At 48.1% G+C, this 25,393-nt stretch overlaps 3 protein-coding genes across 3 annotated transcripts; 2 read left to right on the plus strand and 1 right to left on the minus strand.

Moving 5' to 3' along the window:
- Positions 1-4,031: 4,031 nt before the first annotated feature.
- Positions 4,032-8,187, minus strand: CHPF2 (chondroitin polymerizing factor 2). Its single transcript, XM_082755134.1, has 4 exons — positions 7,558-8,187; positions 6,437-7,001; positions 5,842-6,024; positions 4,032-5,568 (listed from the first exon to the last, which is right to left on the minus strand). The coding sequence occupies exons 1-4, from the start codon at positions 7,830-7,832 to the stop codon at positions 4,306-4,308; spliced, it is 2,286 nt and encodes a 761-aa protein (XP_082611260.1). The 5' UTR covers positions 7,833-8,187; the 3' UTR covers positions 4,032-4,305.
- Positions 8,188-8,309: 122 nt separating this feature from the next.
- Positions 8,310-18,585, plus strand: LOC309875573 (ATP-binding cassette sub-family F member 2). The gene is made up of 15 exons (XM_082755135.1): positions 8,310-8,465; positions 8,710-8,883; positions 10,853-11,065; positions 11,843-12,025; positions 12,342-12,513; positions 12,667-12,762; positions 13,928-14,030; positions 14,118-14,213; positions 14,311-14,430; positions 14,900-14,989; positions 15,203-15,313; positions 15,540-15,602; positions 16,056-16,184; positions 17,020-17,223; positions 17,985-18,585. Exons 2-15 carry the CDS (start codon positions 8,730-8,732, stop codon positions 18,120-18,122), a joined length of 1,872 nt encoding a protein of 623 aa, XP_082611261.1. The 5' UTR covers positions 8,310-8,465; positions 8,710-8,729; the 3' UTR covers positions 18,123-18,585.
- A 5,524-nt stretch (positions 18,586-24,109) lies between these two features.
- Positions 24,110-25,122, plus strand: H2BK1 (H2B.K variant histone 1; the record flags this gene model as incomplete). The annotated part of the gene is made up of 2 exons (XM_082755136.1): positions 24,110-24,232; positions 24,886-25,122. 2 exons carry the CDS (start codon positions 24,110-24,112, stop codon positions 25,120-25,122), a joined length of 360 nt encoding a protein of 119 aa, XP_082611262.1.
- Positions 25,123-25,393: the final 271 nt, after the last annotated feature.

Here is a 25,393-nt window from a genome sequence, read left to right on the forward strand (position 1 = left end):
CCTTCAGAATGTGTTTTTCCTGCATGTCATACATGTATTCTCAAGCTTTTCACAGACTCACAGAACTGTTGAGGCTGTCAGGGCCCTCCAGGGTCCCCTCTGGAGCTGGTGCCCAGCCCCAGGGGCAGGCGCTGCTGGAGCTGTGCAGGGAGCAGCCCCCAGCCCCTCTGGGGGCAGCCTGGGCCAGGGCTCTGGCACCCGCCCAGCACGGCCCTGCTGCTTAGGGCAGGGGGAGCCTCCCGGGTTCCAGGCTGGACCTCTCAGCATGTCCCTGCAGGTGCTGCTGGCCATGGCTGGGATCCCCGGAGCCTCCTCTGCTCCAGGCTGAGCAGTTCCAGCTCACCTGGCTTTTCCTCACAGCAGAGGGGCTCCAGGCCTTGCAGCATCTCTGTGGCCCTACACTGGACTCCAGTGTGTCCAGGTCTCTTTTGTACTGGGGTGGCCCAGAACTGGACCCAGCCCTCCAGGTGTGGCCTCACCACTTCCAAGAAGGATCACCTCTCTTGACCTGGTAGCGATACTTTGCCTAACGCAGCCAATAACACTGTTAGCTGCCTTCTCGCCACAGCTGTTTGCACTGGAAATACAGTAGTAAATATAAAGTTTTTTGTATTACCTGTAGTCCAGAAACTGCCATCTTTGAGCATCCTGGAAGAAAAGGCTTAGAATGCATATTGAGAAGATATGTAAGGGCCGTGTATATCCAGGAAAGATAATCTGATACAGGAATGCAAGAGAGAGTGACTACCTTTGCCTAAGGGACATGACTCATGAGGGCCCCGAGATGGTGTTGCAAGAAACATTTGGTGGTTCAGGCCAGGACCACTAGCAGGAAACTAAGCAAGCAAGCACAGCTGTGTTTTGAAGTACTGGAAAGTATGTTTCATGAACTATGTGACTAGGTAATTCTCGAAGCTCAATAATAGAGAGCAAGTTCCTCAGAAAATAAGTCTTCATTCTGGAGTAAAGAATAGAGGACTGTGCTGAGAAAGAATACTTTGATTTTGATAGGGAAATATGTACCTGTTGATGAGATTATATTGTTCTCAGTATCTGGTCATCTGATTTTGACCTACAGTAACTCCAAACCTTGCCTATGGAACAGCCTAGACCACCTGCAGGTTATTTTTACACATTCCAGAGTGCCAGCAACAAGCTGTGAACCACTTTGCAGTGGGAAAATTCAGAATGCTGTTGGCTGTGACTGAGATGTCTGCAGCCATTCTAGGGATTATATGTACACAACTGAGCTGCTTAGGACAGGCAGGGGAGTAGAGTGGCAAACCATGCAGGTTGCCCAGATGAGGGGGGCTGCACATCCTCCTTACCTGGAAAGGTCACATTATTTATATTCCAGAGTCTTGGAGAAGATTGATGTACACGGTAAGGGTTAAGCAAGCCTGTCTTGCACATCCAGAGGAGCAAGTTACCCCTACTGCAACTGAAGACAAGAAAGAATATTCAAGTACATGGAGCGTGAAGAAAGTGAAGTATACACAACAGTACATGTACCTGGAGCACAACAGAATAAGCACAGTTGCAGACACAACAGACAGCTAATGAGGGCATGCATTTTCTGAGTTTTACAAAGTTGAATTTTACACTCACAGTGATTTGTCTTCTTGACCAGTCCATGACCCCAATACAGTCCAAGAATTCTATGTCATGATCTTCATACAGTTCATCATCTCTGGGTGAACTAAAGAGCGTCCTTGAAAAAGACTGTTGCTTCTTTTCAGATAATGACATAAAACGTTGGTGCAGGGTCAAATCATAAGTACCTCTGACTCATTTATTCTGTTTCTGACAGTAGCTAATAATGAATGCCTAGAGAAGACCATAAAACAGGGCAGACCTATAGCAGTAGCTCCTGCCATGCTGTCCTAGCTCACAGTATTTTTTGATTCAGAGACCTACTGTGACAGAGGTGTTGGCTTTGTACTTAATAGCCTTTGATCAATTTCTCTTTTGCAATTTTCATCCACTATTTAGTCATGAAATTTAAGCCCATGAAGGACAAATAATTCTGCCTGTACGTATGACAGGTCACTTCATATGGGACCCCAATGATCTCTGTAACAAACCAGACAAATTCTAACTTACTAGAAAAACTACTGCTTTGTAATTTCACTAGTTAATCACATCACTATAAGCATATGCCTATTTTCAGCTGAAATTATTTGTTTCAGTTCAAAGCTGTTGGTTCTGGTGCTTATCCCTTAACCCCACCCAATTAAAAATCTCTTTAGCATCCAGCATTTTTAGTCAGTTTATGTACTTGTACACTCTAATCAGATCACCTCACAACTTTTATGCAATGAAAGTTCCGCATCTCTCAGATTTCAGAAAGCTCTGCATCTCTCAGGGGCGTTATTGCTGTCTCAAATCAACAACACTTGTTTCCTCAAGATTGTCTACCTGTATAAATCCATTATTTCATATCTTAAACAGTAAACTTTTCAGGGCTGAGAGAGGCCGTATTTTAGAGCCTAAAAAAGTGTGTCCTGGTTAAATTAATGCCAATTGGCAACCTAATTGCCATCAGTACAAATTCTTTTCAGACTTACTTTTCTTTTTGTTACATCCTTTCTGGGGAAGTGGTATGCCTTTATTTACACCAAGCATGCAACTGTATTTGAATGTTTTAAGACAAAATCTGTTTGAATAACCTTACTCTGCTACGCACTACTTTCTGGTGTTACCCTTTCTTAATACCTGTTTCCACAGTACACATTTTTTATACCACATGCAGGTTTTGTCAATAGAGATCTTACATTTGCTTGCAAAACATCAATTAAAAGGTCAAACAACAATGGGTGACGAGCTGCCCCCCCTTTGACCTAACAAGAAGCGCCCAAATCCAACAACTGGCTCTTATTTGATATGCCAAACAATTCTGAACTCACTTGATTCATTTGTTCTGTAACTTCACAGATTGGTTGAGGTTGGTAGAATGGTCCAACCCCTGCTCCAGCAGGGCCACTCAGAGCAGGCTGCACTGGGCATCTAGGTGGCTTTTGAAGATTGGCAAGAAGTGAGACTTCACAACCTCTCTGAGCATCTTGTGCTAGGGCTCTGTCATCTGTACAGCGCTGAAGTGCTTCCTGGTCTCTGAGGGAACCTGTAATCTGTTTAATAATTAAATAATTGCATTCAAATGATTTTCCTTTCCTTTCCAGGTAAGTTACCTGGAGTAGGTGCAGACCTGTGCTGTGCTTGCAAGTCCAGCATAGCCTTCAGGCCTGTGTTGTGCTGCACAAAATCCTCAGCCACAGAAAAAACTTAATGGCTCACTGTGACAGGAGAGCCTGGAAATACCTTCTCATATTGAGAATTACACCACCTGTGTGCCTTGACTTCATGTAAAATAAATTCTCATACAAATATCCTTCCTGACAGAGTTGTTTTCTTATATGAAAATCCTCTAATAGCTCTAATGGACAAAATGGGAGAATCTGTTCCACAGCTAGGATCTGATTGGAGTGCTGCATGCAGATCAGAGCTAATGCTACACTACTCATGGTTCCCAGTATCTAAGTATATGTAAGAGAATATCTACACTATTCTTCAACACATAACATTTTAAATATTTCCTCATGCAATCCAAATGCCTCTCCTGCTAGGATCACAATGGACCAGCAAAACAGTGGTTGGAAGAACGCAACCACTCCTAACAAGGAAGTTTTACAGCTGCTTGTTTTCACAGTCTTTGATGGTTCCTTTACCTTCCCAGATCACAAAGCAAAATCAATGTTCTGCAGTTGCAGGAGGCAAACATAACAAAATAGACATGCACTGAACAGTTTTGTCCAGTAGCAAACTAGACAAACTGTGTTTGTCTCCTTGAAAATGAATGCACGAAGGCAAACATGATAGGGTGGAACAACAGCACCAAGGGTAGCATAGCCAAGGTAACCTTGCTTCAGTACACATCTCATATTCACCATCTGCACTGCTTGTCAGAATTGCATAGCTTAAATTAAAATCAACTCCACAGCATTTTTTCCCATCCCTCATCCCAGAGCCTATAAAGTTTAAAGCTATATCACTCTGCTTGGAAAGAAATCTTTATTGATTAAAAAAAGCAGTAAAACAACAAAAACAAAACAAAGGAGTCCACACAAAAAAAATAAAACCCCACAAGAACTGCCTCTCCCCACAGCCCATGCCTGTGCTGCAGAGCAAGGCTAGGAAAGCCTCCCTCCTCCCTTGACCTCACATGCCCTTCACCCACGGCTAGGCCAGGAAGGGGATGGAAAGTGACAAGTGTTAAGGTGCTGAGTAACTCTTGATGTTCCCAGTCTCTCAAGTACTGTTGGCCTGTTCCTGCTCAAAGAGGGCCATGGCTAAATGTGAGCGTGATGCAAGCCCTTCCAAGTTACTGAGGACACAGCGGTGGTATAACTCCTCACTGAGCCGGGGATTGCAGCTCCTCAGTGCATATTTCTGCACTAGCCCTGGCTCCACAGCCCGAAATAAGTGCAAACCAGAATAGTGGAGGAAGACATCAAATACCTCCATGCCCTCCAGCACCTCATCTCGGTCCAGGATATCAGCTGCTAGCTTGGTACGGGCTGTCATGTAGTCAGAGTTGTAAAAGCAGGCCTCAGCAAAGGAATGTCTGTCAAAGTGCCCGTCCCTCAGGAAGTCGGTGCTGGAGGAAGCAGTCTGCTCACCACGGTATACCAGTGCAGGGTTGAACTCCTGAAAATGCACTGGGAAAAAGACCTGCCAATTGCTGATAGTATTCATTCGGCACCGGTTCAGGAACTCCATGTTGATTTCCGTCCAGACACTGGCCAAGAAGAACAGAGTGTCCACAGGGTGCTTCTTTGAGACTATATCCATGAGTTTCACTTGCGATGGTACCTCAGTTTTGACACTAATCCAGGGGATTTTAACTTCTGCATAGCGTTTCTCCAGTTCTGCTACCATGGTCTTGACTCCAGCAAATACATCCACTTGGCTGACTCGCTGAGCATCGTACGGATGGTAGATGAAAAGCAAAGTCAGCAAGGCGTTATCATGTGTGTCCAGTGTGTTCATAGCATACATATCCAGGAAGTTCGCCACAAAATCCAAGTCCTGTACTGTCAATGGAAGCACCAGTTGCACCCGCGTGGCCTCTGTTACATATGGCATGGGAATAATTTCTACCTTACTTAAGGGCCGCACCAAGCTCACTCGTTTGACCAGAATGTGACTGTGGCCCTTTTGGGTCACCGCCTCCAGCAGTAGGTCCAGGGTATACTCCATGCCCCGTGTGGGGTCAAAACGCCGGTAGCCATTCAGCAACTGCCGCTTGCTGAAGCGAAGTGAGGGCTGGTAGCGACTGTTAAGTTGCTCAAGTGCTGACTCAATAATGTCACTGACGTCTGCTTTGCTGGCTCCAGAGAGCTCGCACTTGGGAGAGCCATCAGGACAGGAGAAGAGGTACTGCTCAGTGAAGTAGTCCCAGCTGATTACCTCAAAACGTGTCTTTGGAAGAAATGGGGCATTAATCCCCACAGGCCACGTCAAGCCTGCCTCACCTGCAGGAGTCAGTGATGTCAGATTCCTGATCTGCATCTGTGCAAAAAAGAACACATAATGACACTTTCTCAAGGAAGGTCCTGTCCACTTCCCACCCAGACCTGCATCACCACCTAGAAGCATATCCTGATAGCATCACACCAGCTTTTGGACAGCATGGTATCTGAAGTGCTACTTCTAAGATGCAGGACTATCTCCTGTGTCTGGCTGACAGCCACCTACAAACAGAAACAATCTTCTATGACAGAGTTGGAAGAAAAGGAAACCTGCTTGGATGAGCACTATTTACAGATATCCCTCACCACATACCTGGAGTTCCTGGATCTCCTGGTAGGCTCTCTCCAGCTGGATCCTGCTGAAGTGCTTGTGCAGCCGGTACATCAATGTCACGTCAGAAACAGGGTGCACAGCAAGAGCTGCTTGGAACTCCTCTTCTTCCTCCTTTTCTGGCTCAGCATTTTTGGCCAATTCATAAGTGTGATAATGCTGACCCTGAAGTGAACAAAAGCCAGGAAGATTGGCATGGAACTCTAATGTTCACAGCAAAGCCTTCCGTCACCTGAGACATGCATCCGCCTCTCTCTCTGTGCCGAGTGCAATACCCAGAGACAAGAACACAACAGCTACCCTCCATACCCGACCTCCATAAATTACATGCCTGTTTACTTCTTAGTACCAATGCACCCTTTATCCACCCTCCAAAAAGCAAAGCATGTGCTCTCTCCCCCAACTTCTCAGCTTTCATTATGGGTGTCTCCCTTGTGCCACCACACCAGACAGCCCTTTCCTCCCCTAACCCAGTGGGGGCTCACAGAGGAGTTCCTTTGCTGAGCAGCAGGGACTAGCAAGAGCATGGGTTCTGTCAGACTTAGCTAACACAAAAAGCTGGGGAGGGAGGTAGTACCTGAAGCTGGGAAATACAAGAGATACCCAGGAAATCAATGATGCAACGCCCCAGCCACTCGTCTGGGCGCACACTAAGGATCTCATTGCGGCAGCTGTCCAGGTGCGGGTGGAGCTTCAGAAGCAGGCTGCGGGACAGCAGGTAGCCAAAGCCACCGTGGCAATAGCGGGCCTGCTCATCTCCCCCGATGAACTCCTCTGCTCGTCCCAGGTAGACATCTTGGTTAATGCTTAGGTGTGTCACCAGAGCCTTGACCTGTTCAGCCTGTGCATAGGTGTCATCCTGCATGATGTAGAACCAGTCATAGTCAGAACCAAAGTGCTGATGGATATAGTACATGGTCTCGTACATCAGCCAGATAGGACGCTCGTCTCCATGGGCCACAAGCACCATGCCATGAGGCACCTTGGCACTGCGCAACCCTGTGAAATACAGCAGGCGTGGGAAGTGATGGGCTACAGTCTTGTTCACTGCCACTGCCAACGTATTGAGGGTAGCCTTGGAAGTCAGCACTGCCACAAACAGTCTCTCATGGAATCCCAATTCTGTCTGGATGTAGCGAGTTCTGTAAGGGAAGGATAAAAATTGAAGTACACTAGTGTCAGAACATCCTCATTAGTTAAGTTACCTTTGTAACTGCTCCATCACTTGGCATAAGTCTTTATCTGTTAGAATCTATTGATAGCGAGAACAGTTAAGCCTGAAAGGAGAGCTTTAAAAGCAGACTCACTAGTAAAAGTCACGTTTTTTAAAAAACACTTCCTTCCTTCAAGGAACCTACAGCCTTGCATTACTTCTGCAATCCTGGAAACTGTGCAAGTCAAAAAAAAAATAGAGGTAACTACTAACAAGTGATACAAGTTATTACTAATGGCTTAGAATTCTAATGGGTAGATTGATTAATGTGTTTTTAAGTGTAATTTAACACATTATATTAGACACATGTATCTCAGTCTAAGATTTTTTAAACTCATTTCTGCACTCCTTCAAGATAGTAAACTAGGCCACTACCCCATGCTGTTACAATATTTTTGTTTTTTAACCAACTGATTTGAAGCTGTAGAGCTCCAAACGCCATTCATACGAAGTTATTTTCCTCTGAAGAAAAGCGCTGATTTTACCTGAGCACTTTCTTGTAAGGCTTGTTGGGGTCCCTGTAGTACGGCACAATCCTAGGCCTGAAGTCCTCGTGACCCTGGCCCGGCCGCCCATCCTCCGCCTCCGGTTGCGCTCCGCCGGCGGGGGGCCCGGCCCGGCCCGCCGCCCCCAGGCACGGGTCCTCGCCGCCGCCGTGGCTCCAGGAGGCGCGCAGCAGGCTCAGGCTGCAGCCCAGGGACAGGCCCAGCACGAGCGGCAGCACGGGCCGCAGCGCGGCCAGCAGCGCGGCCAGGCGCATGGCGGTGCCCGGCCGCGGGGGGTCCGCTCCGCTCCGGTCCGCTCCCGGCGAGCGGCCCCCGGCCCGCTACCGGCAGGACGGGCTCACGGAGCCGCTCCGGCGGCCCTGGGACATCGCCGGCGCGGGGCCGCGGGGCGGGCGGCGGGGCCTGCGGGCAGCGGCCTCAGTGCGCGCGGGTCAGCGGCCGCGGGGCGCTCCCAGCGGCGGGCAGGGCGAGCCCGCGGCAGGGCCGGGCCCGTCCCGGAGCTCCGTGCCAGCGGCTGCCACCCGGCCGCGCTCCCGCCGCTGCCACCTCAGCCGCCTCATCGCCACCTTCGCGCTTCCGCTTCCGCTTTCCTCTATGGTGCCGCGGCGGCCGCTCTACCCGCCGTCCGCGCCGGCTCTATGGTAGCGCGCCTGGGGCGGGGCCCGGGCGGGCGGCGCGGTGCACGCCGGGACGCGCAGTGCCCGGGAGCCGCCCGCGCGCGCGGGGCCGGCCGGGGGCGGGAGCGCGGCCCCCCCCTCCGCAGCGCGGCGCGGCCGCCCGGCGCGGGTGACGTCTCGCGCTCCGATTGGCCGCTGCGCCGGGGGGCGGGGCGTGCGCACGCGGTGGCAGCTGTCCTGTTGCGACAGAAGGAAAGCGCCGAGCGGCCGGTACGGGCGGCGGGGCCGGGCCTGGCTGGGGGCGGGGGGGAGCGGAACGGAACGGAACGGGGCAGGGCGGGGCGGGCCGGGCCGGGCCGGGCGGGGGGGTGCGGAGGCGCGGGGCGGGCGGCCCAGAGCGCAGCGGGCGGCCCTCGGCCGGGCCCGGCGGCGCCGCGTGCTCCGGGCCGGGGCGGAGAAGTGGGGCGGGGCGGCCCGGATCGGCGCGGCCTAACGGGCCCGTGTCCCCCCGCAGCCGCTCCCCTGCGCCTCGCCATGCCCTCGGACCTGGCCAAGAAGAAGGCGGCCAAGAAGAAGGAGGCGGCCAAGGCCCGGCAGCGGCCCCGCCGCGCCCCGGAGGAGAACGGCGATGCCGGGACGGAGCCGCAGGAGGCCCGGCCCCCGGAGGCCAACGGAACGGCGCTGCCAGGTGAGGGGCGGCCGCGGCGCGGTGCTGCCCGGCCCCGCCGGGACTCGCGAGCGCAGCCGCCGGGGGGTGCCCGGCCCGTGGCGCTGCGCCCCGTGGGGTCGGCCCGGTCGGTCTGTGTGCCCCGTGCAGCCGGGGCCTGCTGGCGGGCAGCAGCCGTACGCGGCTGTCCGTGCCCGTGAATTGGTGAATCGCGGCGCTTGTTCTTCCTCAGGGAGTGCCCTGCGGGCTTGCTCCTGTGCTGGGCCGGGCCCGCTGCGGGGTCTGCTGTCAGGGCTGCTCCCTCCCTTTAGAGCCAGCAGGACACCTGTGAGCTGTGCGGTGGCTTTGTGCAGTGTGTGGCTGAAGTGTTCCCTAGGTTCTGTCTTGAGGTTGCTGATTGAAGGCAGAGGGTGCTGGTGGCATCATTTCCTTCCCAAGCTGATACTGTCCTGATCTGGTATTTGATGTCCAGAGCCGCTTTTTTTTTTTTCTTTTTTTTTTTTTTTTTTTTTGTTCTGCAGACACTACTGTAGGGTCTGGTTTCTTAACTAAAAATAATGCTGTTGTTATGAACTTCAGCTCAGCTGTTTTTCTGGGGTGCACCTGGTTTGCAGAGCCTAACCCCCCTGAGGGAAGTAGGCAAGGTAAAGCTCGTTGGTAGAGTTTATTCGTGTCCTTGGTTCAGCTGCCCGGTGACCCATGGACTGTCGGGCACGCCAGTTTTTCTCCAGACAGCGAAGACTTCAGGGTGTGTCAGCAGCGCGGTGCTTCAGGAGGCACCGAGTGCCGGATCCGGGGCAGCCCGAGGCCGGGGGTCACACCGGAGGATGCTTCCCCGGGATCCAGGTTGTGCCGGCACCCCCGTGAACCTCGCCAGCCTGCTGCCTGCTGGTGCCGCCGGCACGGGCGCTGCGCGGCCGCGCTCCGACCGCGGGACCCCGGCGGTGCCCGCGGGCAGCGCCCGCCCCGCGCCCGCCCCGTGCCCGCCCGGTGCCGCCGGCCGCGGGCGGGGTCTCTGCGCCCGCCCGGCCCGCTGCCGGCCCGAGCCGGCCAATCGCCGCCCGCTCCCCCGGCTCATTTGCATGTCGCCCTCCGATTGGCGGAGCCCGGGCCGCGCGGCGGCGGCGCGGGACCCGCACTTGCAGCGCTCCGGGAGCGGGGGGGGCCCGGCGGGGGCGGCGCGCCCCGTGCCGGCTGCTCCCCTCCCGCTGCAGCGGCTGCGGCCCTGCCGTCTGTAGGGGCTGTGTGCGATGGAGGCAGCCGGGCGGTGTCCCCTGCTGACCTGAACACCGGGTCTCTGCTCCGAGCCTTGCTACGATCCCTAACGCTGTTTGCTTCTTCGGCTGGCAGGCAGGGCCTCGCGGAGCAGTAGAAATCGGGCTGTAACTCAGGGCTGCAAGAGGGACGTTAGCAAGGCAGCAAATGTTTGCTTTTGCTGTAGGAGGAGAGGAAGAGGGAGTCTACAAATGGACGTGTTACCTTAGGAGCTGGTAGGGCCTCTTCTAACGTTGCTGCTTCTTTTCTCACATCTTACCTGCTGCTTGTTTCCTGCCCAAGTTCTATTTAGGCCATCCCTGCCTTTAAACTTGCAACCAAAAGTGTTTAAGCCCTTCCCCTGCCCCAGCCCTTTCTGCATTGAGGGTTAGTCCTACTGTGCATGGACAACAGGTTGGCTGTTCTGGCTACTCACCGGGTTTTAATGGTCAGCTATTATTTTTAGAGCGGGTGAAACTTCCTCTTAGACCATTTGATGTCCATTTGCTGAGCTGAAAATTGAGTGCCATCATCTCTAGGCTTCCTTGATATTTTTGTAGAAAGAGACACTGGTTGTTTTTGTCATCCTGCTTATATTGGTTTAGGGGCTTATGGAATCAGAACGGCCTGGGTTGGAAGGGACCTCAAAGATCATCTGGTCCCAACCCTCCCCCCCGCCATAGGCTTCTCGTGTGTTTGTAATTCAGTAATCCTTCTGGTCTGTCTCTACATATAGAGGTGGATGCTCTTACGAAGGAGATGGAGGACTTTGAATTAAAGAAAGCTGCTGCCCGTGCTGTGACAGGAGTGCTGGCTTCCCATCCCAACAGCACTGATGTGCACATCATTAACCTCTCGCTGACCTTCCATGGCCAGGAGCTGCTGAGCGATACAAAACTTGAGCTGAATTCTGGGAGGCGCTACGGCCTGATTGGACTCAATGGAATTGGTAAGCTGTAGGGCACAGAGTGACGGGTTTCTTGGAGCTCGGTGAAGGTTCTGTGCTGCTGAGAAGCTGGACACATTCGGGTGGTAAATGCTGGAAGCCAGAAAAAAGACTGTTAGACATGATGGTTTCACCTCCCACATCTCCCCACCCAGCAAGACCAGTTGCTACTAGGACTATGGGGTTGCATCCTGCCTTTGGACTAAGCATTTAGACTTTCTGTGGAGACTAGAGTGGGATGCCTGGGCTCTGTGAACCTCTGATTCCTGTATGGAGGCTTTGTTTAACAGTGTCAATAAAATCAGTGATGATGCTACCAGCCAGAGAACATGCATAGTATGGAAGAGTAGGGAGATCTAGTCTGAATGGGAAAACAGCTGTCTAACTGCTGGAGAAGCTGGTAATGTACATAGAGAGATGCAGAATATGGGTGTAATTGATAAGCTAGTAAGAGTGATGAGATCATATCAGGCTCTTTAGTGATAAGTTCATTACGTTCCCATGTGTTAGAAGTCTGTAGAGTCTGGTGTCCTGGTAACAGATGTTAGACCTGGTTAGACAGCAGGAAGTACACAGCAGAAGTACACCTCCCTAAGTCTGGGTAAGGGCTGAACTACAATGGCTCTGCTAGGTCTCTAATTCCTCATAGGCAAGAAATTCCTAAGGATTTTCTTGGGTTGGAAAACGAGGGAATCAGTGGGATCTGACTGCATTTTGTCTGTTTCTTTGTGACATATCTTACTGAATAAAAATAATTGTGGAGTGTCTGTCTGCACACAGGGAAATCCATGCTTTTGTCAGCTATTGGGAAACGAGAAGTGCCCATTCCAGAGCACATTGACATCTATCACCTGACCCGAGAGATGCCTCCCAGTGACAAGACCCCTCTACAATGTGTGATGGAGGTGGATACAGAGAGAGCCATGTTAGAACGAGAGGCAGAGCGTCTGGCTCATGAGGATGGTAAAGCTTTTCAGAGTCCCTGTGGACAAGGGACATTTCTTCCACTTTCCCTTCCCACTGAAGGAAGGGTCTTACCTGGGTTCCTTGGCAGAGTTTTTACATATTACTTTTTCTCCCAGCTGCCCGGTACTAGTTGAAAAGTCCACTTCTTTAGATGAAATTACCCAATGCGACTTCTTAAGAAGCGTCTAAGTCATAGGAGTGGATGGGGCTGACTAGTGATGAAGCAGATGGACTATGAGCTATCTCAGCTGTACAGATGTGCAGCTGAGAGCCAATTACTGTTAGAAGTGCTGACAGACAGGCTCTTTTTCAGCGGAGTGTGAGAAACTCATGGAGTTGTATGAACGTCTGGAGGAGCTGGACGCTGACAAGGCAGAAGCACGGGCCTCACGTATCCTGCACGGCCTGGGGTTTACACCAGCCATGCAGAGGAAGAAGCTGAAGGACTTTAGTGGTGGCTGGCGAATGAGGGTGGCTCTTGCTAGGTGAGTGGTATGCTGCCTGCTGCCTCCTGGGAAAATGCCTGTCTGATCCTGATGCTGCAAAGCCACACACACAGTTCTAAGAACTCAGAGGAGAGCTGAGAGGCTTTGGGTACCTGCATTTACCCTGTGCTGTCATCTCCCCTCTCCTTTTAGAGCCCTCTTCATTCGTCCATTCATGCTGCTGCTAGATGAGCCCACAAACCACCTTGACTTGGATGCCTGTGTGTGGTTGGAAGAAGAGCTGAAAACGTAAGCATGAAGGAGTTTGAAGCTTCCGTAGGTTGTAGTTTTCTGCTGGAACATCTTGTCAGCACGTGAGCAAGTGCTACAGGAGTAACTGTCTGTAGTTCTTGTGGCTATGTAACTATACTGCATTACTAATTGTACTTACATATTTTTAGTAGCTTAGTGGGTAGTATTGGTGATAGGAGGGCGGTTAGACTAGATGATCATGTAGGTCCTTTCCAATCTCATATTTCTATGATTCTATGATACCTTGTGCTTGCTGCTAAATGTTACGGTTCTTGATGCAAGGGTAAAGAATTCAAGATAAGTCTGTCTCTTCCTTAGTGAAAAAAGTGAGAAATACTGGTACAGGTTAAACTTACTTCCTGAAAGCCAGGAGCAGACCTGGGAGGCATGTACCAGAACCATGTGCTGTACCACTAGTGTAAACTTTCTAGACCTGGCCTCCAGCACAGCTTTTTGCATATTGTTTTTCTCTTCAACTGTAGTGTCTGTGTCTGTTGGTTTCATCTTGTTCTAGTATGTGGATGCAACTGTTTTTTGTTAAACAAAGTTAAAATGTTAATGCTTAAGGCAAAAGATTTAGGAATAGCTGTGAAGTCTAGGTTATTTGGGTTGTGTGTTAAAAGGACTGTGTATAAGCACGAGAAGGGCTTTTCATTTGCAGAGATTATTCTTTCAGCTGTCAGTTGAACCTTTTGTCTGTTTTATATATCAGGTGATTTAGGAAAGTAATTTGAACCTCTCTTTTTGGGAAGAGGCTTTAGCCAGTCATTTTACCAACTTGGAAAGGAACCTGTGATAGAGAACCTAAGAGATGGCAGGCTGTAAAAAGGTGAAAATGAGAAGCAAAAGTTGAAACTTCTTAGAAGTGTGACACCAATGGAGTTCTGCATCAGTAGCAGTAGTAATCCACCACAAAGGTAGCCAGCTCTCGACTCTTCATGAATATGGATGAAGAGTGCCTTATGATGAAGGATGTCTTAGAAAGCTGGTCATTGCTGCTTTACTGCAAATTTCCTGAAGCATCTCTAAGGCTTCTATCTTTTTGTTCTTAATCTGGCTGTAAACAAGAGAGATCTGTTGCATGTAAATCCTTTGTCACCATCAGGGCCAACAAGCAATTCTTTTCCTAGCTTGGTCTCTATTAAGTTTTGTGGTGCTACAGGTTCAAGCGGATCCTTGTGCTGATATCCCACTCCCAGGACTTCTTGAATGGTGTCTGCACCAACATAATCCACATGCACAACCGCAAACTGAAGTACTACACAGTGAGTGAATGGTGTCTTGTGCAACTAACAGAAACGGAGGAACTCTCCTCTGGGGCATGTCTGATGTTTTGTGGTCTCTCTCTCTAGGGAAATTATGATCAATATGTAAAGACTCGTTTGGAACTAGAAGAAAACCAAATGAAGCGTTTCCACTGGGAACAAGATCAGATTGCACACATGAAGGTATCTGCCTAGTTGCATGAACATCTTCCTGCCTATGCAGCCATGCACCTCTAGCCTTTGTATCATGGCTTTTGGCTAACTCTGTATTTCGTTGCAGAATTACATTGCGCGATTTGGTCATGGTAGCGCAAAACTGGCCAGGCAAGCTCAGAGCAAGGAGAAGACCCTTCAAAAAATGATGGCTTCTGGATTGACAGAGAGAGTGGTGAACGATAAGGTGAGATCAAACGTGGGATTGCATCTAGAGATCAGTGTAGGAAAGTTGGGCCAGATAAGCAAAATGAACTTTAGCCGATGGCAGTAATGGCTGACACAGCTGAGAGCAAAAGTAGGATTCCCTTCCAGACTCCTGTACTGAATATAGGATATTGCTGAAGAGTGGAAGGAGGAGACTTTTTTTTTTTTCTTCCAATGGAGAGAAGGGGATTTGTCATACCAGTAAGGCCATTTTGTAGACACAGAAATAAATGTCTGAAAGTTGGAGAAGATCAGGGAGGATGCTCAGAGCAGCTCCTGATAATTTGAAAAGTATAAGCACCCATTTGCTTCAAAGGAAAAGAAATAGGGAATCATTAGCCAGCAGATAAACCTGTGAGTGAGTTGCCAGAGGGAACAGGGCGTGAAATAAAGGGATTGATCTGTATGTGCTCCAGGGTGTCTAACAAGTGGATATTCTATGTTGACAGACTTTGTCATTCTATTTCCCTCCCTGTGGAAAAATCCCCCCTCCTGTCATCATGGTGCAGAATGTAAGCTTCAAATACACCAAGGACGGGGTGAGTATAGCGAGTGTGCATGGGTTGTATGGAGTTTACTTGTATCCTCTGCCTTGTAATGGGGGCTTTTGGGTAAGTTTTCTAATCAGGTGGATCAGATTTCTTGGCAGTGTTAATGCTGAGTCTGCTGAAGACAGAGCTTTACAGGTGCAGCATGTGGAGTCTAAGTAGTAATGGAAAGGCATAATATGTCATAATTTATGTGGTTTGCAGCCATGGATCTATAATAACTTGGAGTTTGGGATTGACCTGGATACCCGTGTAGCTCTTGTTGGACCCAATGGAGCTGGAAAGTCAACACTGCTGAAACTGCTCACAGGAGAGGTATGCTCCCAGCATTGTCTAACCTGTTCTGTCCCTTTATTCTTCGAGTAGTCTTCAATGAAGCTGCATTTATTTGTGAGAGCACCCCTATCAGACTTTGGAAATCCTGAAGTTTTGCTGCAGTATAGGGCTTTTGCTGTCATGCTATATGTTCAGACATGCAGAGGGCTGGCATACAGTGAAAGAAGGGATTTTATGGTGAAATACTTCTGTCTTTTCTTTGTAGCTGCTGCCCACAGACGGGATGATCCGCAAGCACTCACATGTAAAGATTGGTAGATACCACCAGGTACTCCCTACAGCAACTACCATGGACATGAAATGCTGAGGAAAAAAACTGACAGGAACGGGGAATCTTGTCCCTCTATTTCTGCTTCTAAAGGCCCATCCTGCTGCTGGTTTTCCATGCCTTGAGCTTGGGGAGGGAGCTGTTCTTTTGGCAGAATGGACTCTAGCCAATGTTTTTGCCCTGAAAAGTGGCTTGCTGTGGTCCTTTTTTTTAGCCTCTCACCTTTTACTGGAGAGATGGTTGTCCCATGCTTGATATTGGACAAGCACGCTATTCTGAAGCAGCACTCCTGCTCCTGAAATGGAGTCTGCTTCCATAACGTTTCAGCACAGTGAACATGCCAGGGGTGGGGTTATCATCTCATGGATTCTGCTGCTTTGCTGGCACCAGAGAGGTATAAGGGGGGAGATGGGTGGCATGCGCAGCCTGAAGCTGGCTTTTGTTCTCTGTTAGCACTTGCAAGAGCAATTGGACTTAGACCTCTCACCCTTGGAATACATGATGAAATGCTACCCAGAGATCAAGGAGAAGGAGGAGATGAGAAAAATCATTGGCAGATATGGTCTGACAGGGAAGCAGCAGGTCAGTATGAGCTGTTGAAGTTTTCTTTTTATGCATTAAGGAAGTAGAGCTGTTGCATTTTCTGTTGTTCTACAGATACCTGGCAGTGTGATGCAGAATGCAGCATGGTGCACCACAGCATCTAAATGATTTTTCCATCTCTGTCTTTAAAATTGGAGAAAAAATAACTCATGGCTCACAGTAACTTATTTTGCGTTGCAGCAATTTATGGGTTGAAATGTGTGACCTCCTCGGAACCCAGGTGAAGGAAGAAGGGTTATGGCATAGTGCTAGCCTCAATTATATTTCAATTATAACTTGAACCAGGTTGCTTATCTCTATTTCTGAGATGAATGCCAGTCAGAAATGCCAGAACATATTCTCAGCTGGGTGTGGGGAACACATGGTTCAAGCAAATGAGCGTTGAATCTCTAGTGGTGCTCTAACTAAACACTCCACCCTCCTGTATTTACATTTTGGTGGGAGTTGTCATCATCACTGCAGTTAGCCTTGATTTTTACACTGTTCTCCATTTGTCACTCAAGAAGTTGAGAGTAGGTTTAGGCTTTTGTCAGGATGCAATGAACATTAGGCAGATCTCAATTAACTTTCCTTTGGAACCTCTAACACAAGCTGAATCTTGCTATGGACACCCCTTTTTCAGAAGCCTTTGGAATTCACTTGTTTTGCTGGTAAAGGAAGCCTAGTCTAGTTGTAAGCCTACATTTGTCCTCTTGTGTCATGTAGCTGCAGCAAACACAGTTTGAACTGTGAATATTTTGTGGTCAGTGTGGCATCTAGGAGCTGGTGCTATAAGGTACCCTGCAGAGCTGCAAATAGTGTCTGTGTTTGTCAGGTGAGCCCCATTCGGAACCTCTCTGATGGGCAGAAGTGCCGCGTGTGCTTTGCATGGCTGGCCTGGCAGAATCCTCACATGCTTTTCCTCGATGAACCCACCAACCATTTGGACATAGAAACAATAGATGCTCTGGCAGATGCTATCAATGAATTTGAAGGAGGAATGATGCTTGTCAGCCATGACTTCAGACTCATCCAGCAGGTAAGAAGAGTGGTGAATTTTGGCAAACCAACTTTCCAACACTGAGTAATTAAAGCAAGATGTTTTCAACTGTTTTCAGCTGTTCCTTATCCTGAAAAGATATGTGAGTGAGAAATATCACTGCATATGATTCCCTTGCCATGTTCATGTGGAATAATTACCTAACCTTGGAAAACATTGTAGGCATGTGAAAGAAAAAAAAGTGCTAAAAATGAAGAGTAAGTTAAATGGAAATCATGACACATGTGGATGCTTTAACTAGATTGTTTTACATGATACTGGAGTAGTTCTAGCAGTTTTCTTTATCACTCCATCTCTACATGTTAAGGAGGTCACTCCATATACACAGAAATATCAGGTGTTGATTTATCAACTATAGCTTTGTCTGCAAGTTCAGATACAATTTTATTTTTGTGCGATATGCAGTGCAGCATATCTGCGTAGTTCATGTCAAGAACTACCTTTTCCGATTCCCAGCTTAGCAGGAAGTGAATTTCTTATTCCATGAACGAAAAAAATAAATGTAGAGGGTTCAAGGACTGTTAGTTCTAAAATCCTGTATAAATTATTCAGAAAACACCAGGTGGGATATTTCACTGTAGATATCTTTGGTAGTCAAATATGTAAAACTCAATAGACTCTCTCCTTGCTTAATAGACTCTCTCTCCTTCAGAGAGTAGATTTTGGTTAATTTTATATTTTTGGTAAGATTATAAAATGCTGCACTACAAACCTTCCTTTCCTTGTGTATTTGCTTCTAGGTTGCACAGGAGATCTGGGTCTGTGAGAAGCAGACAATCACAAAGTGGCAAGGTGACATCCTCGCCTATAAGGAACATCTCAAGTCAAAGTTGGTGGATGAAGATCCACAGCTCACCAAGAAGACCCACAATGTGTGAGCTCTAGAGCAGTCGGTCAGGTGCTCTCTGTGGAGACTGACAGTGGCCAACATGACTCACTCACCTGCCGACTGGAATGGGACTGCTGCTATCTCTGTGGCTGTGTTCTAGGATTGCTGCAATACTGCTTTCCCTTGACTTGCCTTGCACCTCTGTATCTGGACAGATCTCTTCTCTCCTGATCTGGCTGCATTTGGGCAACCATTTCCATATTTAGATGATGTCCCATCTGAGCCAGGCCTTGGAATCTAACGGTCTGGGGTCGTGGCAGTTAGGGTGTCTGAGTTGCAGTGATACAGAAGTGAAGACCCCAGCCCAGCTTACCCTGCCTCCTCCTTCCCAATTTCTGCTTCGGTTTAGATACTTCACTTCAAACTCCTCTGGCCTTGGTTTGTTTTTAACTATTATTTAACAGTGTAATTAACAGATCTGCCTGATCAGTCAATAAAGAGGGAAGAACAGTCTTGTTTTGTGAGCTGTAGTAGTTATTGGGGCATGCTGGGGCAAATCAGCCAGTACTGAGCTTTACGAGTAAGGATGCAGGGCTCTCATATGAAGTGAGGGTTTGTTTCTTTACTATTACCAAAGTCCTCTTGTTATGACCAGAATTTGTGGTATAAATGAAGGTGTGAATACTGGGCTCTGGAATTGTACAGAGCAGAGTACGACGATTCTTGCAGCTGGGAAAACTGCTAATTCACACATTGAACACTGGGTTTTCCAGATAATGACAGAAGGGGGAGCAAGCCACACATGCTTTTTTTTTTTTTTTTTTTTTTTTTTCCCTCTTGTTAACAAATACAACTTTAAAGGGTTCTGAAGATTTGAAATTAGAGAGTCAACATAGATCTATAGAATACCAGCACTTGTTCTCTACAACAGAGCAACTTAGATGCATCTTTTTTCCTTCATCTTGAATTCTGTGGATCTAATATGAGGCTCTTATTAAATCTGGATTTTTGGACTATGAACTAATTATTTCTTCCTTCCGGGTTTAACTAAACAAGACTAATCAGCTATAGTTAGTTTAACTTTTCTTTGTTGTTGTTCCTGACAATTTTTTTAAAAGCTGTTGTTTAAACTGCATTTTGCCACAGCAGCTTGAATAATTTATTGAATAAAATACTTCTTCATGTATTTTTAAAACAATGAGAAGGCACTAAAAAAGTAGCAAATCAAACTAAATACCTTCTTATGATCACGAGCTATCATTTTCATTACTTATGACACGTGTGTGGCAGCACTGGTCATGCAAAAGGTTCATGTAATCCAATAACCTATTCCAACAGGACACATTGACAGAGAATTTGAAGAACAAGACAAAAATGCAGTTATACTTTTTCAGATGCTGTCCGTGGCTCTGGCCTTTTGAGCAAAGTAATTTTGCTCAAAAAAATCTCTGCCCATAAACAGGGGGTTTGGAACCAGATGATCTTTAAGGTGTCCCTTCCGACCTGAGCTATTCTATTAAAGTATTCCCTTGCTTTTTCCAAAGGGACCATCCAAGTTGTAGACTGCTGCTGTGGAAGCATCGTGTATCATCCACAGGACAAATGTCACAGGAGGAGCTGTTTCCAGTCGATACTGCAGAACATTTATTTTTTTCAGTGTTTTTAGCAATGATTGGAGATTGAGGGGGAAAAAAGTGTTTTCTACGAAAATAATGCAGATTAATATAAATGTTGTTTAAGTTAGCTTTGCAGAGAAGTCTAGAATGCACTGAAAGGTCACTTGAATGAGTATGTCATAGTGTGGTACCTGGAAGCTAACAGAGGTAGTAAAGGAGAAAAAGCAAGCCGCACACAAGTAAGTAGGGTAAGACTGACTGGTAGGACAGAATTTAAAATGAGAATCGATGAATGCAAGTCTTCGTTAGTTCTGCTCTCTAGGTTTTAAAAAGATGTTGGTGAGTTGAAAAGGGTTGCAAAGTAGCTATGAGAATGATGAGGTCTGGAAGTCTTGCCTGAGGCTACAGCTGTTCCTTTTGCTGTTGCTTATTCTTAGTAAAGGCTTGGCAGTGACTCTATCAGCACATTTCATATCTGTGTACTCAAGGACCATGGTGGCAATAATAAATGCAGGTTATAATCTTAGACTGAATTCTCTGGGAGTGGTAAATTCTGAGGAGGGCATAGGAATACTGGAATGAGAGAGCAGGCGTGATTGGAGAATTCTTATTAGGCAATGGAGCAATGTATTGGGTTTACATGGCAAGGTTTTGGTAGTGGGGGGCTGCAGGGGTGGCCTCTGTGAGGAGAAAGCAGAAGCTGCCCCATGTTAGGTAAGGAACAGTTCCAGACAGCTCCAAAGGGACCCGCTGCTGCCCAGAGCTGGGCCAATGAGCAATGTTGTTTGCCCCTGGGAAAGCAGAGAAAGGGAAAAAACTGCTGCACAACAGCAGCTGGGAGAGCGAGGAGTGAGAAACAGCCTTGCAGCCCCCAAGGTGAGTGCAGCAGGAGGCAGGAGGTGCTCCAGGCACACGGCAGCAGTTCCCCTGCAGCCTGTGCAGGGAGAGGTCCCTGGTGGAGCAGGCTGTCCCCCTGCACCCATGGGTCCCACCCGGAGCAGATCTCCACGCTGCAGCCCCCCCATGGGTGGAGGAGCCCCCGGTGGAGCAGGTGGATGTGGCCTGGAGGAGGCTGCAGCCCATGGAGAGGAGCCCACATGGAGCAGGGGGCTGGGGGGAGCTGCCACCCGTGGGGACACGTGCTGGAGCAGTTTGCTCCTGGGGACGGAGCCGTGTGGGAGCAGTGCTTGAGGAGCTGCTGCCTGTGGGCAGCCCCCACAGGCTCAGTTTGGGAAGGATGGCATCCCGTGGGAGGGACCCCACAGGGAGCAGGGGCAGGTGAAGGAGTGGCAGAGACAAAGCATCAGGGACTGACCACAGCTCCCACTCCCTGTTCCTCTGCGCCACTCAGGGGGAGGTCACAGAAGAGGTTGGGTGGAGGGGAGATTTATTTATTTAGTTAGTTAGTTAGTTTCTCACTGCTCTAGCTTGTTAGTAATAGGTAATAGATTTTATTAATCTCCTTATGCTGCATCTGTTTTGCCTGTGATGATAATTGTTGAGTGATCTCCCTGTCCTTATCTCAACGCTTGAGCCCTTTTCATCATATTTTCTCCTCCTCTCTTTTCTCCTCCCTTGGAGGAGGAGGCGTGAGAGAGTGGTGGTGGTGCAGCTCAGATGCCTGCCTGAGTAAAAGCACCACAAGCAAATAGGAGAGTTATGTTAGCTGTCTGCTGCTACAAAGCAAGAGAAGAAATTGAGTTGCAGACAGATTCCTGATTTAGCAAACAAGTCCATAGCTACATGTTCAAAGCAGAAGTAGCTCTAAATGCACTAGAGGTCACAGTATGCCAGGATTTGTAAAATTGAATATCTATGCATGTTTTAGCAATCTAGTTTTTCAGCCTTGATTTAAACCTGTTCAGTGGTGACAGTTTGTTAGACTGCACTGAAGCAGCTCTGGCAGACGTATGTCCTGGAGTACTGATTGCTGTGTGAGAGGCAGACACTAGCCAGGGCAATGGCATTTTGCAGTGTTTCAGCTAGGGCTTGTCTAATCATGCACAAAAGCAAAACTGTATCTAGACAAATTAAGAAAATTGCTCCTTATCTGCTTGAATGGTAAAAGAACTGTCCTAGAGCCTCTGAACAATTACTCTTGCCTGTAGTCTGACAAAGAAGTTGCCTATAACACAGCTACAACTAGAAGTGGCAGATATAACTTCAAGTGCAGTTGTGTGATTCCCTCATCACTGTGGTCAATACATACATCACAAAAGTAGTACAATGATAAGTCAAGCCAAACACAGCTTCCAGAACGGACAGCCATTAGCACATGTAAGATAGGGAAACAGATTTGTGCAAAAGTAGTAAGAATGTGTTAATTCCATAAATACGGAAACACAAATTTGATTATACTGCTGAGTGGATGAGCTTCCATCCTTGCTATATGATGGATCCCAGTGTTCAATGCTGTCACTGATCCATGTCCATCAAAGGGTTTCCTTCTAACTTAACATTTTCTCAGAAAAAAACAAAACAAAACAAAACAAAACAAAAACAATAAAAACAATACAGAAAAAATACGTGTGTATAACTGCCAATGCCAGACACAGCTGTAGCTGGGGACAGGTATCACTTATAACACATAAAAACTTCATTAGCATTGGAGATCTTTTGTGTGCTCTAACTTACGGAAAAGGTAAATAGTTCCAGTCACAGAGAACACTCCACACCCAGCTAAAGCATCTCTACCATTTACAGCTATTTATATTTATATTTATACCCATTTGGTGGGTAGAGCATACATCAGAGAGGGAAGCCCTGTGCTGTACTTAACCAGTGCATGGCCTCTTTCAAAAGAAAAGTGGTGATGTTGCCAGCTCCTTCCTCCCAGTATGAATCATCCACTATCTCTTGATGTTGACAGACATCAATGTATATGCTACTTCTATTCCCAGAAGGATCTTGCTACCTCTTACCTTCTGTGCCCAAGCCTCCACATTCCCATTTCTTCCCTCTTATTCCCCTCCACAGATGTGCTGGCATGCATGTCCCACACGTTCATTCACGTTTCAGTTGATGGGTACAAGAAATCCCTCTGTCACTGTGACTTCTATTTGCACTAGGGAGGGGCCATCAGATGCCTCCCCACGAGGACAGACCTAGAACAAAACTGAATTCAGTGAAATGCTATTGGCCCTACTGACAGTGACTGATGCAGGATGTCTCCCAGGCTCAGCCCTTGGAAGATGAGACTTGCTAAGGATTTGCCATGTGAGCAATATAATGTAAGCCCCTGCATAGGAGACAGTGTGCAGGGCACTGCAGAGATATGGACGTCCCCTCAGCTGGAGGTATATATTAGTATTGCAATTTTGCAAAATATGTGTTTTGGTGCCTGCTGAGAGAAAGGCTTCATTTTCTCTTCTGTTCAGACTAAAGTAACACAGCTCTACTATGTTGCTGGATTTTTTTTTCTTTCCTTTTTTCCCTGGCACAGCCTAATTTCTGTGTCATAATTATCACCACTAGTGTGATCATTGGTTTCCAAGACAGATCAAACACACACTCAGGATGTTGGCCCTCTCCTCCCGCTGCTTCCCTTCCGTCCTTCCCTTGAAGATTCTCTGTTGTGTGAAGCAGGCAGGATGACCCAGCCCAGACTGGGTGAGATGTTATCTGCAGGTTCGTGCCCAGTGCGTGCCACCAATAAGAACAGAGTCAGAATCTACTGTGGGAGGAACACTGGCTGTTAGGAGGTTGTTTAATGCTATCATTCAGTCACTAGACCAATGTTACAATCATTTACCGAGTCTCAACTGACTGTACCACCTGTGCCACAGCACAGAGGTGGCTGTCCTGGGTCTGTCCCCTCCCAGCTCTTGCTGCAACCCCAGCCTGCCCGTTGGCAGGACAGAGCAAGAAGCTGAGACGTCCTTGGCTTAGTATAAGCACTGCTCTGCAGCAATTAAAACATCGGGGTGTTATCAGCACTCTTCTCATCCTAAGCCAAAACATAGCATTCTACCAGCTACTAGGAGGAAAACTAACTCTGTTCTAACTGAAACCAGGACAGTGGCCCAACACATTTGATTCTGGATCCAATACCTTGAGTACTTCACTTTACACCCTTCCACCAAAGCAGGAACCATCCTTTCATCAGACCCAGAATTAGCTCTTCTCTGGTGCTTCTGCCCCATGTGAATGGGACACTACTGTTCTTATGCATGTCTTTGCCAGTATTACCCTCAAGCTTCTCAGGTCTGAAAGTTTAATTGAATCAGTTAATTCCAAGTGCCTTTAAGGCCAGCTGCCCTGTGGTTAATGCCAAGTGGAATCGTCAGCCACAGATGTGCATCCCTCACACTCCCTGGGGACTGCACCTGAGGCATGTGAAGGGCTGCTGCCTTTGCTATATAACTAACCCATGGTAGCTCATGGTTGCTCTGTTAGAGCTTGCTCAGGGGAAGGGGCTAAGATGAGTGCAGAGGCTGGGAAGAAGCGTGGTGGTCATGCTTCCACTTCTGGAGATAGGAAGTCTAAGAGGAAGCCCAAGAGAAAGGAAACCTATTCAGTTTATATCTACAAAGTACTGAAGCAAGTGAGTAAACGTTTCTCTAGTGGTAAGAACTGTTTCACATGTAAAACTACTTCTGCTCACTGTGTGTTAGCTCTGTAAAAAGGAAAAGAGGAAAACGTGCTTTTTAGTGAGATTAAAAAAAAAAAAAAAGAGTGAGACAGTATAGAACTCCAGCTGAGTATAAAATGGGGTGTGGCAACAAATCTCTCAGTAGGAGATGAGACGGATCTGGATCAGAAAGGGTTTCATAGGCAGAATGAACTCTACTGTATGGCTCTGTATAAGGAAGTAACTGAGTAGAAATCAGTTATACCTGTCATCCTCCCTATGAGTAAGTATTAAAAACTTCATAATTTCTGGAGATTTTGAGACTTGTCAGCCTATGTTGGGGAGAGGAGAAAGTCTTTGGAGAGGTGGCCATAGCGTGGGGCAGTGGGGCACCTCCGCTCCTTGTAGGATTGTTTTCCCTGTGGGACTGTTCAGAGGCTCCTGGCAGTGCAATGTCATAGCCAATGCAGTACCACAGGGACCTCTTCAGTCCAATGGAACTGGAATGCAACATGAGAATCCAGGGGGTGGGAGAGGAAGAGGAAGGAGGGCCCTTTTCCTGGGAGTGTGGGGTCTCGCTGCCTGGTGATGGTGATATGACACAGCATTTCGTTACTGTTTCACAGGTGCACCCTGACACCGGCATCTCCTCCAAGGCCATGAGCATCATGAACTCCTTTGTCAATGATATCTTCGAGCGGCTGGCTTCAGAGGCCTCACACCTGGCCCAGTACAACCACCGCTCCACCATCACCAGCCGTGAGGTGCAGACGGCTGTGCGGCTCCTGCTGCCTGGCGAGCTGGCCAAGCATGCTGTCTCTGAGGGCACCAAGGCTGTCACCAAGTACACCAGCAGCAAGTGACCGCTGGGCCGCAATTAAACCTCTCTGCCTTGGCTGCACCCCATCTGTCATGGCTCTGTGGGGTTGTGTTGATGGGGGGTGTCACTGTTGGGTGTGGGCACTGGTGGGGCCTGTGCAGCCTAAACTTAAAGGTTTGGAACATAAGTAATTGAAGTGGTTTATATAGAGAAGATTGTATCAAATCATCAACTTAATAGATAATGTCACAGTCTTGTCATTTCTAATTTTTAGAAAGAATTGCTTTGGCTTTAATTAGTTCTATATGTTAACT

This window comes from Aythya marila, assembly GCF_965140915.1.
Source record: "Aythya marila genome assembly, chromosome: 2".
NCBI classification, from domain to species: Eukaryota; Metazoa; Chordata; class Aves; order Anseriformes; family Anatidae; genus Aythya; species Aythya marila.

Bases quoted from the DNA above. Each gene is read 5' to 3' on its own strand.
- LOC309875573 (XM_082755135.1), top strand. From the start codon at position 8,730: ATGCCCTCGGACCTGGCCAAGAAGAAGGCGGCCAAGAAGAAGGAGGCG. The intron at 11,066-11,842 runs GTAAGCTGTAGG...GTCTGCACACAG, and splicing joins GATTGGACTCAATGGAATTG to GGAAATCCATGCTTTTGTCA. The intron at 12,026-12,341 runs GTAAAGCTTTTC...GCTCTTTTTCAG, and splicing joins GCGTCTGGCTCATGAGGATG to CGGAGTGTGAGAAACTCATG.
- CHPF2 (XM_082755134.1), bottom strand. From the start codon at position 7,832: ATGCGCCTGGCCGCGCTGCTGGCCGCGCTGCGGCCCGTGCTGCCGCTC. The intron at 7,002-7,557 runs GTAAAATCAGCG...CTTCCCTTACAG, and splicing joins CCTTACAAGAAAGTGCTCAG to AACTCGCTACATCCAGACAG. The intron at 6,025-6,436 runs GTACTACCTCCC...TGTTCACTTCAG, and splicing joins CTTGTATTTCCCAGCTTCAG to GGTCAGCATTATCACACTTA.